At 39.8% G+C, this 16798-nt stretch overlaps 1 protein-coding gene across 1 annotated transcript in view; it reads right to left on the reverse strand.

Annotated features, from left to right (window-relative positions):
- POU6F2 (POU class 6 homeobox 2) overlaps positions 1–16424 on the reverse strand; it is a 491184-nt gene extending 474760 nt beyond the window's left edge. The window contains exon 1 of the mRNA XM_047850244.1: positions 16320–16424. Coding sequence (XP_047706200.1) covers positions 16320–16424 — 105 coding nt within the window. The remainder of the gene's footprint in view (positions 1–16319) is intronic.
- Between the last annotated feature and the right edge of the window lie 374 nt (positions 16425–16798).

Consider the following 16798-nt stretch of genomic DNA (forward strand, 5'->3'; position numbering starts at 1 on the left):
TATTTGATCCACATACAACTTAACATCCAGTCAATATAAACTTCTGAAACACAAATGTTGTGCCCTCATTTTCCACTGCTCTTTTGTCCTTTAAGTCCGCTAAATAGGACCTTGGAGCTCTCCTTCCTTTTTTTAAGATTCAACATTCAGATGGGCCAAAAATAAGCATCCACTGGATATCATGGTGACAGCTGCTTAAATTAAAGGAATATGAAATACGAGTAAGAAATCACAGGTGAGGAAGCCACTTTCCTTTAAAAAATTTTTTTTAACGTTTATTTATTTTTGAGACAGAGAGAGACAGAGCATGAACAGGGGAGGGTCAGAGAGAGGGAGACACAGAATCCGAAACAGGCTCCAGGCTCTGAGCTGTCAGCACAGAGCCCAACACGGGGCTCGAACTCACGGACCGCGAGATCATGACCTGAGCTGAAGTCGGCCGCTCAACCGACTGAGCCACCCAGGCGCCCCTCCTTTTAGACATCAATATGAACATGGAAAATAATAATTTTCAGGTCCCATTTGCATATTCTAAAGTGAAACAAGTAGAAGAACACACACACAAAATTCCCAAAAAAGGAATTTTGAGAGGGAGCTAAATGGAGCAAAGGCAACTCAAGACTTCAAAATCACCGGACAAGAGAGAACATTCTACTGAGATATAAATGAGAAGAGGGACAGCTGTGATAGAGGAATCATTGGGAAGCAATAATTGAGAGCCCAAACATGCCAGGGGGTGTCTCTAGAAAGACTTAAGACTTATGGGGGCACCTGGGTGGCCCCGTTGGTTAAGTGTCCAACTTCGGCCCAGGTCATGATCTCACAGTTCGTGAGTTCGAGCCCTGCATCGGGCTCTGTGTCAACAGCTCAGAGCCTGGAGCCTGCTTCAGATTCTGTGTCTCCCTCCCTCTCTGCCCCTCCCCTCCCCTCAAAAATAAACATTTAAGAAAAAAAATGAGTTATGGAAAGCAGAGGCAGGGGAGGGTAAGATGCTGAGTATAAAGAGTCTAAACTGGGGCTCCTGGGTGGCTCAGTCGTTAAGCGTCCGACTTCAGCTCAGTTCATGATCTCGGGGTTTGTGAGTTTGAGCCCCGCGTCAGGCCCTGTGGTGATAGCCTGGAGCCTGATTGGGATTCTGTGGCTCCCTCTCTCTCTGCCCCTCCCCCACTCACGCTCTATCTCTCTCTGTCTCTCAGAAATAAATAAATGTAAAAAAAATTTTAAGAGTCTAAACCTGTAGAGTCTCTAGGAACTCCTTCAATTAGTCTAACATGATTATGGGCCAGTTTCTCAGAGAGCAAAATGGAAGGCAGGGAGGAAAGGAGGGAGAAAGGGAGGGATGGAGAGAGGAAGCAAAGAAGAGATAGACAGAGATAAAAGGGCAGCAAAGGAAAGAAAAGGAAGTGTTTCTGCAACAGTCTGGACTGAAAATACTAAAATCGCAGGACCTTAGTTTGTCCAAAACCCTTTGGAATCTGACTGACAATGACTCCAATAAGATAGCAACCTTGCCCATTTCCTGCAAAAATAAGCCACACGATTGCCCAGAAAAAAAAAGGGTGTGGTGAGGCAGGGAAACTCCGATTTTTGGCCTCATGTTTGCACGCGAATGGACTTCTCACACACGAGGAGAAATTCTGTGTTATCCTGGTAAGTGACAAGAGTCTGATATTCATGGTCCTCCACAGCCATAAAGAATTTGATTTTTTCCCTCTATACCCCACTCCCCTTAGGAGGCAGAAATCCTGCATAAATGGGACTCTTCATCAGACCCAAACTTTCCTTTGGCAGGCTGTCCTGAAATCAAAATGTAGGGTTAAGAGCAATGAACGGGCCTATCTGGCTGCAGATGTGAAGTCACATTTTTCAATGAGCTCTGTAAGTAATAAAGGGAAAATAAACTCAGGAATTAAAGAAAGGATCTTATTAATGGCCCGCTAAAACCCCAGTAGAATAAAAGAAATGAGCACACAGGACACCTATTTATTTTATATTAACATCTAATCACAATTTTTCCTAAACTTAAATCATGGCTAGTGGATCAGAAACACACTCTCCCTTTCATTTGCTCATAAATATAATTTGAGCCCCTGTGCTATAATTGGCATCAACATCACGGGCTGATTTTAACCAAATAACCAGGAGGTAGCATGGTCCCTTGCCTTCAACGTTTCCTTTAAAACTCTCTTTCTAATTAAAATTTGGTCCAACTGAAGAAAAAAAAAAAACATGGCTTCAAGACATATTGAAGGAAGAGAGGTGCAAAGAGGTGAGAAACCTTCAAATATCTTGATGCTCGAAATCTTCAACTCCTACCCTTGCCTACTTTCTTGCATTCAGGCATAAACCTCACTTTTTTGTGTGCGCCCTATTGTCAGATTTGATTTGCTTTGTATTTGTTTCTTTGTGGTCATGACCATCATCCTATCCTGCCATAAGAACGTGCAACTATTAGGGCGCCCGGGTGGCTCAGTCAGTTCAGCGTCCAACTTCGATTCAGGTCATGACCTCAGGGTTTGTGGGTTCGAGCCCTGCGCCAGGCTTTGTGCCGACAGCTTGGAGCCTGGAGCCTGTTTCAGATCCTGTGTCTCCCTCCCTCTCTGCTCCTCCCCCACTCACACTCTGGCACTCTCTCTCTGGCACACTCTCTCGCTCTCTCTCTCTCTCTCAAAAATAAATAAATATTAAAAAAAAAAAAGAATGTGCGACTACTATGGACTCATGGATTTATCGTGTACTAGGTCCACTGGGGTAAATATAGGAGAGAAAATGAAAGAGTTGAAGATAAACAGTGTTCATGGGTAAAATAAGAAAATTCAGTTACCATTAAGGCTTCTATATGACATTGTTCAAGGAAGACAAACTTCCTGGTGGCATTAACATCTTGACATTCAGCACTCTGACAGATTTGATCAGCCTAATGCAGGTACATGGAAAAGTTAGTTTATCACCCATATTATGGTGAGTGCCAAACCACCCACCAGGCTGGTGTGCTCTGAATTTGGCACAAAAGAAGATACAATAGCACCCTGGACCATCTTGTTGTTGCTATTTTTCAGGCAGCACTATGTGTCCCTGTTTCTAACAGAGCCGAGGAGGGTCTACAGTTCAGGAAATGGACAAGAAGTGAAGCTTTTAAACATGCACACTCCCCCCTCAGGTGCACTAATATGAGGCTTGGACGAAAAGTGGGCCAAGAGCACCTTGTAGACTCTGCAGCTAGGTGTGCACCTGGCTTTTACTCCCCCTCCACAAGCTTAAGCCAACGTCTTCCACTGCTGGGACCCTGCGGGAGGTGTTATGGAGACTCGGTTCATCTGTCTGAGCAATGACCCTGTCTCCTCCCCTTAATGCAGGGTGGTCTTGGAAACGAGGGGTGTAGGTCCGGAAGAGGTGGAAGATCAACCTAGACGATGTGTTCCACTACAGTAGGTGACAAGCTCGGGCAAAAACGTTGTCGTTACCAAGTATTCTGTTCACTTCTGCTGTTGCAAAGCAGTAAGTACTCTGTTGAAGACCATGGTGGTGATTCATTTCACCAAATCGCCATAGTGTCTCCTAACCTTACACCATCTATAGGTGTTTACGTAACTGAATTTTGTGTGAAGGGTAAAGAGATGTTTAAGAATAAACTCCACTTGGTCCTACATCTCTAACACACAAATGCAAACAAAATTAATGTTTTGTGAAAGTTTTAAACTACTGGGTAGATTTCTCCTTTTCAGCCCCATTCTCCCCTCCAGAGCCACAAATATTGAAAATGCCACTCGACAGGAAGAAATTTAATTGAAAAGAGTTAAGCAGGGGAGAAGGTACCCTTTATTTAGCTTGATGTAAAAAAAAATAGAATTGATATAGGAGAAATGCCACAATATTATTAAAAGCTTTACAAAATTTGAGTTAAGAAATAGCTCCTTGATAGAATCACTGATTTCCCTCCACCATAATCTGTAATTACAGAAATATAATTGGGTTATAAAAATTAGTTTAGAAGTGTCAATGCACATTTGGCTAGACTTCAGCTGAGTTCTTATGAAGAATGAATAGAGAAAACAAGGCCATCTAATAAATTTAACACTCTGATTTCAAATTTAAGCAAGAATGTTAGTTTTAAAAAGTACAGATAGAATGTTAATTAGCTAAAAGGTAAAAACAAGAGTTTCTGAGACCATTAATTCAAATAGTGAAGGCAATTATAAAATATAAACTTGTTTTCTATTTTATATATTTATATACTACATTTTGCATATAATATAGCATAATATAATATAATATAATATAATATAATATATAAAATATAATATAAAATTTGTTTTCCAAACTTTCAGGCCTTCCCTAAAACTGTCTATGGGAATTTTGTTCCTCACACACACACAGAACAGCACCCATTGGGCACTCTGTTTAAGGTCTGTTGCGTCTGAAGGCACATCTCCCAGAGCACTAATAAAATGGAGGCCAGGGTGACTCCTTCTTTAATAGGAGCAACTGCTTCCATGGAAGCTTTACCGGAGAGCACCAACTCACTTCTCCATCCTTCCAGTCATCATCTGTTCTATTGTTCTAGGTTTTGTAACAGAATCATTTCCCAGACCACCACGGACAGCCCAATCATAACAGGTAATGATAGCAACAATAAAATTCATATGTAGGAAATGAATAAGTCATGGATTCTTAGGAAAAGGAGGAGGAGGAGGAGGAGGAGAAGGAGGAGGAGGAGGAGAAGGAGGAGGAGGAGGAGGAGGAGGAGGAGGAGGAGGAAAAAGAAAGGCAGAAAAAGGAAGGAGGAGGAGGAGGAGGAGGGTAGAGGCTGGAGGGAGGGGAGACGGGCGAGAAGGAGAGAGGGGAGAAACAAAAGACATTTCTGCAATACAATCTGCCTTCATCATGTGATGAAAGAATACTAAAAACCATACTTTCCACAGGTAACGTTTAGGGCCATGTTTCAGTTGTGTGATTTTATGTATGATTAAAGGGTTTACACCTTGGCTTCCAACATCCTTAGTTCAAATCCAGCTTTGCCAATTGCTGTCCAGGTGACAAGTGACCCTGTGTACTTCCTCAGCCTCCTAGTTACTAAAATGGGAGGTAGTAACAGTAACTACCCCACAAAGATATCATGAGGATTACATTATGTTTATAACGTTCCTGGCACCTGGTAAGTGCTTACGAATTGGTAGATCATTATTAGTGTTATTTTTAAGATGGCTAAGTACCTAGCTCTCTTCTGGATAAAAAAAAATGCTATCAAACATTATCTCAGAGGGGCACCTAGGTGGTTCAGTCCATTGAGTGTCCAGCATGACTCAGCTCAGGTCATGATCTCGCAATTCATGAATTCGAGCCCTGCATCAGGCTCTGTGCTGACAGTGTGGAGCCTGCTTGGGATTCTCTCTCTCCCCTTCTCTCTCTCTGCCCCTCCTGTGCTCTCTCTCTCTCTCTCTCTCAAAATAAATAAATAAACTTTAAAAAATTATTTTAGATATTCAGCAAAGCTTACAAGATTCTAGATTCCCACTGAAACATACAACACGCACACACACACACACACACACACATGCACACACACTGATTCTTCTGCTGTGGATTTATGATTTTGTGGGGGGGGGGGGGCACCTGAGCGTGCATCAGGGGTGACATTGTTTAATCTTTATTGTTTCATTTTATTACTTAAAATAACATTCATGCAATTTAAGAGACACTATAATAGAGTGCATTAGAATCACCTGTAAAACTTCTTCAAAATGCCCTTACCCAGGCCCTACCCAGACAAACTCAATCAGAATTTCTGGGGATGGACCTTGCATACCAGTGGGTTTTTCCAAGGTTGTCCCGGGTGGTTCTAGGGGGCAGCCAGGGTTAAGATGTGGAAAAGAGGAAAACGGTGAACCCTTAGAAAGGATTTCTAGGTTCAAAACTCACTTATTTTATTCACTGGCAATATGGCTGTGAAGAAGACATATAACCTTCTCTGAGCCAGTGTCCACTGCCATTAAATGGGAGGGATGATTTGCGCCTAACTTCTTAGGGTTGTGGGTTTCAGATGAAAGCGCTAAGACCAAAGCATTGCTCTGCAGTTTGTTTTGGGAGCCAGTTTTGAGCTTCACGTGTGGAACCAGCTACTTTTAAACTTGTAAATGACTCATGATTGTTTCCTGGCCAGGTTACTTGTCCCAGCCTCTGTAGGGAAGAAGGGAGAGCGGAGGAAGCATGCACCGCCCACCCCCCAACCAGCAGCTCCCCAGAATCAGTTCTGGGAATCTGGGCTGGGAAAGATGGCCCAGGCAGCTCATACCTCCATCTCATACAAATAAGATTTCATTTACCCACTTCATTTTCTCCTTAGTATACGGGAAGTGACGTGGTAAAGATGAATGAGCACAGGATATCCCAAAAGAAACGCTCACATTCTCTTCAGTATTTAAGGAGTACATGTTTTGTCCACCTTACCAAAACCCTAAATTACCTGAATTCAAGGGCTATGTCTGATTAGGTTTGATTCGGCCCTTCTCCTGACTGCATTATTTAACCTATGAATCATGGTTGAAGGATTAGTCTGACAATATGAAATATAGAAAACAGGAATTTAACTGACATTAATGACCATGAATTTCTTCTGGTCTCTTTTTCACTAATCTAGGTATACTAACTGAATCATGCATTGGAAACATATATCTCTGTCAATTATCTTAATAAATAGCAGTGAGGCCCATGAGAGAAAATAAGTTATGCATTTTGTTCAGCTGAATTGGTGTCTTAAAACAAACCCAGAAGTCTGAGAGCCATAACGTATCTGACTGAGAATCGGTCCCTGTGTCATTATCTCTTGTTCTTACTTCTTTGTCACTAAATACACTATTGTGATTTTTATTGCTACTTTCATTGGCCTGAGTGTTCAATATCGAAATGATGAATAAGTATTCTTGGGGCATAAAGCTATCCCTCTCTTCTAAGATCACTCATCACCTTCTCTTAGGAGACACTACCTACGAGTTCTTTTGGTAAAGCAAACTCCGCTTAGAAGATTCCGGAATTTTTTGTGCGTGCCAAGAGGGATGAAACACCTCTATTTGTTAGTCTTATTTCAGAGACTGACTTATTTCTGAAAAGTTAGATGTTCATCAAGAGAGAACTGGTTAGGTATTGTGGCGATCAGTTTGCAATACACACAAATATCAAATCATGACATCATACACCCGAAACAAATATAATGCTGTATGTCAGTTAGATCTCAATAGAGAAAAGAACTGTTTTTAAATAAGTCAGTGTATATGCATGAAAGGGAATACTATAGAGAAGGATGGAAATCTATTCGTAATAATATGAGATGTTCAAGGTATCTTTTTAAAATGTGGAAGTTGTAGAACTCTGTCTACAGCACGAATCTGGAGTGTTTGAAGATTTTCTATGCTCCTATGTGCATAGAAAATTTCTGGAACGATATAATACATTATTGATGACGGTAGAATGATGGAGTAGTTCAGTTTTCACTTTATATTCTTCTGTGTTGTTGCTGTTGTTTGTTATAAGCACACATTACTTTTATAATTTGTTTAATAAAAAATTTTAAAAGACTCTTAGGATTCTACTAGGTGGCTTGTCCCGATGGCATGCATATAACAACTGCGCTCACGTTCATGTTCTACTCAGACGCTCCACTCTTCGCCTGATCTAGCTGTTTAACTCCTATTTGATGGATAATGGTAGAAAGAGAGAAAACAATCCCAGTTGGTATGTTTCAGCACTTGTAGAAAGTAGCTCTGAAATGGGAGTAGAATGCAAAACAAAGCATCCTTGTTTTTGGAAGGAAATTACCATACCATGTAATGGCAACATCATTACCAGAATAATCATCCTTTTACAGTATAGTGATCAACTATGTACTCAAATTTCTACAGTTGATTTCTACAAGTTGTAAAGTGTTTTTCCATTTGCTTGGACAACTTTCTTGAAATGAAGAGTATTTTAAATAAACACCTACCATAATTTTTTCAGGCACTAAAATTGAAAACAGTTAAAATATTTTTATATTACTAGGGGTTGAATAAGTATTCTACAATGTCTAGGGAGTATGTGTGCATGTGCATGTGGGTGTGTGTGTTCACTAATTACATTGCCTCACTTTCATTTTTACTCCAAATCCTTTAGTCCCTGGAAATCTATGCATAGATTCGTTTACACATGGAAAAAGTTTTCAAAAAAGAAACAACTTGGGGCACCAGTTGGGTGTCTGACTTCGGCTCAGGTCATGATCTCACAGTTCCTGGGTTCGAACCCCACGTCAGACTCCGCTGAAGGCTCAGAGCATAGAGCCTGCTTGGGATTCTGTGTCTCCCTCTCTTTCTGCCCCTCCCCTACTTGCACTGTGTCTGTCTCTCTCAAAAATAAATAAACATTATAAAAAAATATTTTTTAAAGAAACAACTTTAGTTAATAAATCAAGTATTCGCATTTTGCCAAGAAACACAGTATAACTGCCTTGGATTTGGACAATAATGTTCATCTTCGCTCCCAGAAACCTTTTGAATATTATTATGAATGCCTTTACATTAGCAACATTAGTGAAACACTCCGAAATACACCTCAAATGTATGAAAATCAACTCTGTTAGAGAGATTTGAACCAGAGAAAATAAATACAGCCAGTGATGTACTTTTCAGACCCTTGAACACCATCTGCTGATATGAGCAGTGAGAAATTTTCAAATTTGGGGTTCTTCTAACACAGCCAAATTTCCAGAAAATCTCTTCTTTTCCCAAATTCTGACCTGGGGCATTTCATCCTACAATCACTTCTGCCTCCCGTTCAACCAGCATCTTGTCAAATCTGGCTGCAAGATTAAGTTTCCAGATTCAGAATTCAATATTGTAACCCTAAGGATATAAGATCCAAGCTGGAACATTCTGTTTAAAAAAAAAATGGATAAAATTGTTTCAGCCCAGAGACCAGAGTTTGCTCTGACCATAATGATGAATCATCAGGGCTGACACTAAGTGAAATGAGCTTGATGTTCTTGGCTTTATTCGTGCACGTTAAGCAGGGGTTTACGTGTGTCCCAACTCTCAACCTTTTGTCTAAAAGGTTGAGAGAGCCTGGTTTTCTAGTATTATTTAAGGCTCACAAAATTAACTGGCTCTATCTGTCTTTTGACCCGCCATAGCCTAGGACGTTGTACCTGGCTCCATTCTTGCCCACGCTGGCGTCCAATTTTCAAAGAATACAACTGACAATTTAAGAAATATCTTTTTTTTTTTTTAACATACCTTCAATATCAACTAGGGTTTCTGACATCCATGTCTCTCTGCTGGTGTAGTATTTTGCCTCTTACTCTCAATAATAAAGTATTACATTTAAAAAAAATCTGTACCTGAATTCTGCGCTGAAAACTAACCTCTCTGTAAATGATGCACTTTGTTTTTAATAAGAGGAGTTGGTCTGAGTACTGATCAATGCGAAAAACACCACTGAAAAAGTATTTAATCTTTTTAAAGTAGATCGGTTTCTGCAAGTGTTTAGGTCTTAGGTGTGAGACATAGATGTGTTCTTCTTGAAACACTTTGTAATTATTCATGAACAATCAAAGTTATAAAACATGCTGAGTCAGCATCATATTAGCCACGGGAAACATCCCTTTTAATAAGGCTGTTCTTCCACAGCACCTAAGCACTGGTTAAACTCGCAGAAAGCTCCCCAAATAAAGGGGTCCTTAATCTTGAAATTCGTGTTCTGTGGCTCCGTGGCAAAAACACTATGAAGCTTTTCTTTCTTTTTCTTTTTCTTTTTTTCTTCTCCTTTTGGCTTTGTTTTAAAACTGTATTTGTCTTGTCCTAAAGTAATCATTTCTCTGCTTATTTCGGTGATCTAAAATCGCCAGGCGACACGACATCAGCTTACAAAACAACAAAAACACTAACTACAGAATCCAGAGTGTCGGTCAGTTCTCTGCCTCCGTCTTGCTTTGTTTTGCTCTAGGTCTTGCCTTTCTCTCCGGTGCCCTTTGCTGCCTGGGCAGCCCACGAGGATTCACTTTTCACTTATTACTCATCACACTGACTCTGGATTACAGCGGGGAGGAGAGGGAAAGCTGAAGGGAAAATGACAGTGAAGGAAAAGAGCAAAATACCAGAGCAGTGCGTTTGAGTAACTATTTCCTTTTCCTTCACTGAAGGTGTGGACACATTTATTTGCATCTTTGACCTTAAGAGGGGGGAGCTGGGAATTCTACGGACATCTTTTCCCACTGAAAGAAGCCACCCCCTGCACGGGGGCGGGGGTGGTAAGGAGGACGGAAAAGAGGTGAAATTTAGAATATTCTGTTGATCTTCATTTTTCTTTTTTTCTTGTTGTTATGGTTAGAAAAATGTGACTGAAGGGAAAAGGGTTACAGTTCACCCGGAATCAGTACCAAGTATCAACAGCTAATCTCGGTCTTTTAAAGAAAGAGTCCTTCATATCATGGGGGGTTTAAAGCCAGTGATAAAACAAAAAGCTATTTTCTGAAGCCAACCAACTTGAAAAATAACTGGTTTAACACCTCGAGAGCTGCCTTTAGTATTAATAATCAGAAATGCTTTCAAGTATTTTGCCCTCCCTTGCATACAATGGTTTTATATTTAGGAATGGTGGCTCTGAAATAACAATAATGTGGTCATTTATTGCTGGAGTAAAGAAAACAGCACAAGCAGAGAGCAAAACAGGAAGAATGTATCCCATAAAAATTAGGCAGTTTTCACCTATAATTGGCTCACGTTGTAGAAGTGGGAAGAGCAAGAAAATAATAGAAAGAAAAATGAATCTTAGTGAAATGTAATGACAGGTTCTCACCGCTTCAGTCTAGGGTTCAGAAGAATTGTGCAAAAGGCAAAACTGGTACATATCTTGATCATCATTTTGGACCAGCTCAAGGCAACATGACTCAACACAGTATTGACATGTGATCCCTGAGCAAGTTTTGACTCAGTAATTTACTCTATTGGGCATACGTTTCACCTCCTCCCTGCATCCCCCCCCCATAAAGGAAGGAAGGCAGGGAGAAAGAAAAGGAAGAACATAAACGAAGTTGTGAAATTATAGTGAGAGCAGCTCCTATCTCCCAGGTAAAAGTTTGGCCACGAAATACAGATGAGTTTAAAAGTTGTGTCATTTAAATTTTCTGCTAGTGTTCAGATTATGGTCAATATTTACCTTTTTGCTTATTTTTCTTCAAGTCCGATCCTTTTATTTTCACAACCTTACCCTTTACTCAATCAAGTGTTAGAAAAAAGCAACAGCTTGTATGATATCACAGTGCAAGGGAGAGTGGAGCTTTTCAATATTTGCAGGCACGTGAGTTATATTCTAATTTTGGCAAACAATAAAGATGAAAACAGAAAGATGCTTTCAACTGTCTGGTAAAATGCAGTTTACATAAGCAAAGAGACTGTCAACAAAAGGATCCTTCCTTCACCTGTCTCCTGAACAAGTACCACAGATTTGATATACACGAAACACATTATATTCAAACTGTCTTACATTGAACATGCATATTTCAGTGTTCCAGCAACCTCTCTCTATATTCTAGCGATGTGAATCCAAAAGCTTTAAATTCTTAAGCACTGAAATGTATACTTGGATAGAGGGAGTTTCATTAATTGATCTTAAAAACAGAAAAGAAAGTATGGTTTCAAGACCAGCTTTCCTGATCTGGTTTAGTATGAATACTGACCTTATTGTACAGTATCATTACGATACGGATACACCCTTACTTTAGTGAGCAGGACTGGCTTTACCATTTAAACACCTGCTCAGGTAGCATACTGAACTTCAATTTAAAAATATTTGAAAGGTAATAAAAATTGAGTTCATCCAGTAGAATACAAAAAGCTAACACCAACTTTCCTCTGAGTGGAGTATTGAGTCCATTAGAAAGACATAGTACAAATCCACAGTACAAATTCCTTACAAAGGAATACTAGCACCATTTCGTATTCAGAAAGAATAATCCTTCATTAATTTGTTTTTTTTTTTAGTAAACTGTATACTCTTCGCCTAAATTCCCTCAAAAACAGGATTCTCAATTAAATCCAAACAATTTCGCCTCACTAACATATATAAATTTGCTGAAGTGATAGGTTGGTTTCATATGAAAAGGGCAGTCACACCTACAAAAATGAGTTTTTAGAGCACACGAGAGTTATGCTTGGCATGTGTGAAACAGGGTGAGGTTAGCCCTAAGGTTTAATGTTTATAGAAAGGGCATGAAAATCAGTGGAAACGGACTGAGAATAAGCAAGTGTGTTATTTACACACCCTGGGGGCCCCTCTCCCTGGGCCACCTCCACTCCCTTTCAGCTTGAATATGGACTAGTTAAGCACGTTGCTCTGAGAGCCATGTTGAACATTCTCGGGAACAGGGTATAAATAAACCCACATGCAAAACTGCTTTACGACCAGAACAATGAAATATTTTGGGGTTTTAAAAGCTTCACATGAGAAAACACGCACCGAAATCCTATTCAGCCAAATGCACTTTCCCTCCGTGCCATTAGGGCACACTCTCGAGCACTGTCTCAAATAACTGCATTTACTTCTGAACGTGCCGCCTTTAAACACTTTGAATTGTCTAAATTTACCCTGCGGGGAAAAAAATACCCATTTTACTGGTAAGGTAAATTGCAAAAGCTTTGGACTGTGCTTTCTGTCCTACCAAGGATGGTTTCTCCGCTCTTCTGCCGACCCCTCAGCCATGACCCCTGGAAGCAGACCCATGAGCACTTTTACCCGGCGGTGTCTCTCCCCATTCCTAGCAAACTCTTAGATATGCTTGATAAATATTTTTATCTAATTTGCCTCATCTGTTGTTTTTATTAACAACTAATTTAATATCCTCTGTTCTGTAATATCTGCAGAAGCCAGTATAAGGAAATGCGCAGCCAGCCCAGACCCTGAGGCCTGTGCATCAAGATGGCAGGCTGGCCAAGGGTCCTCTGGGGACAGCAGTGCCAGAAGGAGGATTGGACACGGTGACCCATCTGCCTGAGATGAGGGGGGAAAAAAAAACAACATCAACCAGGAGCTCTATAATACTGATGAACTAATCTGTCACTCACAAGCTCGGGTCTGCAAAAAAGAAAACTGCAGTAAACATTTAATAACCATGAGGGGTGAAAATGCGAGCCTTCATTTTCAAATGCTGTTCAAACCTATGGCTCTGAACCTACTTAACTGGTTAGTTTGCGTTGATTTGAAAAATCATCTGAAGACCACAATCCACCCTATAGTTCCAAGGGTTAGGAAGTGTGCCACAGATAACTATCAAACATCCAGATGATTTCCAAGAACTGTATGAATGAACCAAGTTTCTTGATCTTGATATCCCAGGCAGGGAATTTGTTCTTAAGTACTAGACTGCTTAATTGCTTGGGGGAGAGAAAATCCTGGGGGAAAGACATTTATGAGGCAATATGTGCTCCATAGAGTCAGTGCACTCTCTCCAGCTGGATCATGGCCAGCAACGCAGAGAAGTCTACTCTTCTCTCCAGTAGAAGCAACTGGATATTTGATCTTAGAGATGAATGAAAAACCTAAAGATCATATTTCATGGGAATCTTTCAGTATCCTGAATGGAAAATACCACTGAAAATCGGTTATTTGCTCCTCCAACCCAAATCCACTTAGGACCAGAATTAAGAACGTGGGTGGGGGGGCCGCGGGGGAAGGACAGAAATAATTTTTATTCTAATATGTATTTGAGGACGAACTAACATTTGCATTACCAAATGGGACTGTTCGCACCTGCTGAGTAGGCAAAGGAGGGTACTGAAATCAACAGCTTAAAAGAAACATGTATTTTTGATTATGATTGCCTGAAAAGCAGTAAAAAAAATTATTTTCACATTCTTGTTATTGTTAGAAGTCATCATCTGGGTAAATATTTTTATCTGTGCTATAACAATTAAATCATTTCAAAAATCTATGCCCTCTTCCTTTTTACTTCTATAGATGCATATGGGACAGTATGCTATCTTTCCTTTCGCCTCTGTTTCAGTTTCAGAAGAAGTAAGCATTTTAGTTTGTACATTTTTTATGTTTGTACATTTTTAATACAGAAAATTTTTACAACCTGCAGAACGACAACTATTATAATTTACCAGCTTGACAACAGTACCTGAGCCTTTTTATAACAAATAATTTATGAGAAATGAGCTCTCCAGAAACCATGTGGCTACTCTGATGCAAGTACTTAGAAAGTATTTGTTAACAAGTCATTAATGGGTATAATTCCTGGACATACAAAGTCTTTAAAATGTACAAAATGCCGAGCCATGTAATAATAACCACCACTTTTAGACCCTGACAAATTAGGAGTTTAATCTGGTGTCTGTAAAATGTATACCGATTTCCTTTTTGAAAGTATATATTTGAACCTTTTAAAAGTATACATACCTTTGCAATGATTTCCAAAAAACAGTATTGCATAAAAATTTAGAAAGATGTCTCCCATCTTTTTTTTTAAACAAGCTTTCTTTTCCCAACTAAGGGAAATGTATACGAAAGGCACTCCTATTTTTCACTTGGGGATGGAATACAGTAATTTTGCACAGTATTATGGCCCTACGATGACATTCAGAAGAGAGAGCATGTTTACAACCCAAGAAAAGTTTTATTAAACAGGACAAAACTGTGATCAGGAGCTCAAGTGTTCTTTTTCTACAAAAAGGTCATCTTTTTTTAGCAGGCTATTTAATTAATTCTATATGCCCTGATTATTTTAGCTAACTTTGATATACTTACTTGCTCATCACCGAACACCTACACTAAAGTGGGTATTAACAGCATGTAAAATCAGTGTTTATATATTTTCTCCTGCCAAATGTATGCCCAGAGACTTCACTTTCTGTCTGTATAACAAAAACCAACTTGGAAGTTTTTTTTTTTTAAATATTGTTCCATTGAAGCAGATTATCTACTGCTTTTAAAATAGTGTGAGCCTGTGGAAACATGGTATTATATATCTGACATTTCCCATCTAAAAATACATTATGAAGCATGCTGATATTAATAAACCATGTGCTTTCAGAACCCTAAAGTGCTTCGCTATAATTTGGTTGAAAACAGAGTCAAATGGTATATTTTCCACCATGCTATTAAACATACAGCAAACAAATTTCACATCATCACTTTGCCAGCTTGTCTTGATTGGAAAGTGTGCCACAAAAAAGAAAAAAACAAAACTTTTAAAGAGTTTATCAATATTCGTAACCACATTCTGATTGCTGAGTTAACAGTTCATAAGTAAGCCTAGATAACTTAGAAAAAAATGCATCAAAAATACATTCCCCAAAAGAGAAAGAAAGAAAACACATATATTCTCATTTTCCTCGCCCCACCCCCATCATAGAAAAATCACCCTTCCTTTTACAGCAGTTATCTGAAGGCAAATGAAAATACAACGATCCCTTCCTCTTCGGATTCAGCTTACGGACGCAAACATTTAAGCACAAACATAAAGTACCGATTGCACAGAAAGCGCCAAACAGAAAGAGCAAGACTCACTGACCCATTTGGAAGACAAAGACGACAGAACAGCAAAGCTCTAAAAATCAGCTTGTGAGGCCTCAGAGAGAGATTCTTCTGGCATTTCATCACAGCAGCCCCAGATCAGTTCACCTCCCTGGATCCAGGGAGGAGGAACTAAATAGAGCTGTTTATTAACGCTGGGGTGCTGGATTGCATTAGGAAGCCGACCAGACCACCTGGACCTTTCAGAGTGTGGCAGTGTTTAATTTGCAGCCTGCCCCTTCTGCAGCCGCCAAGACCATTTACCAGGCTCAATCACACATTATCTGGGTTAGAAGTAAAGGCACGTGTATTCCTAGATTTCTGTTTTCCATAGAGAGAGGGAGAGGGAGAGAGAGACGTAGAATATAGCCAAAATAAAAATATGGAACAGAACAATTTTAACTACTACCTAGGAAACGTAGCACCTTATTCTCTCCTTACACTTTCTTTCAGAGATCACGATCTCGACAGAAAATAAATTCTTAAAAATAGATTTTTTTTTAAACATCCAGACCAAATTATAAATTAGATTTGTCCTTGGATTTTTTGTTGTTGTTGCTGCTGCCTGAATTTTTGTTTGTTAAGCCTCGCATGGAAGTTTGAGGCTGAGGTTCCCTGGCTAGATTTACTGGGTGCCTATTGCCTCCCGCACTTTCAAGCACTGCGCTGGCAGGTAGCTGAAGATACAGATAGAAAGATGGTGCTGTAAATATGAATTATGTGAATCATATGGTGAGACCCTTGTGGAAAAAAGGGGAGTTGAGAAATGGCTGACTCCATACCTGACCAATTACAGCTTGCATGGTCCCCGTGTCCTGCTGGGCTGAGAGATCGCAATCCATCATATGTTGTCTTTGAAAAGGAGAATGGGGGTTTCTGGCATGCATCTGTCAATCAACTTCTGCACTCACAACCATCACCAAAAGCAAGGGGAAAAAAAGTCAAGCTGCTTCACCAAATAGGATGAAACCGTCATGTGACCTCCGGCAGACTCGCACACACACATTCACTACCTCCATAGAGCGTAAGAATTTTCTGTAGATATGAAATGACATTGACAAATACCCAATACCAAGTAAATAAAGTGAGACAAACAGCTATTCACCAAAGACAAAACATAGGCTGTAATCTGCCGCTAAAGGTTTAACAAACCTATGAGGATTTTTTTAATACTCTAGAAACCTGTGTTTAAGACCAAAACAAAAACAAAATTAACTATTTCATGTGGTAATTGAGGCTTTGGGTTCTAAGCCACCACATA

This window comes from Prionailurus viverrinus, chromosome A2, assembly GCF_022837055.1.
Source record: "Prionailurus viverrinus isolate Anna chromosome A2, UM_Priviv_1.0, whole genome shotgun sequence".
Classification (NCBI taxonomy): domain Eukaryota; kingdom Metazoa; phylum Chordata; class Mammalia; order Carnivora; family Felidae; genus Prionailurus; species Prionailurus viverrinus.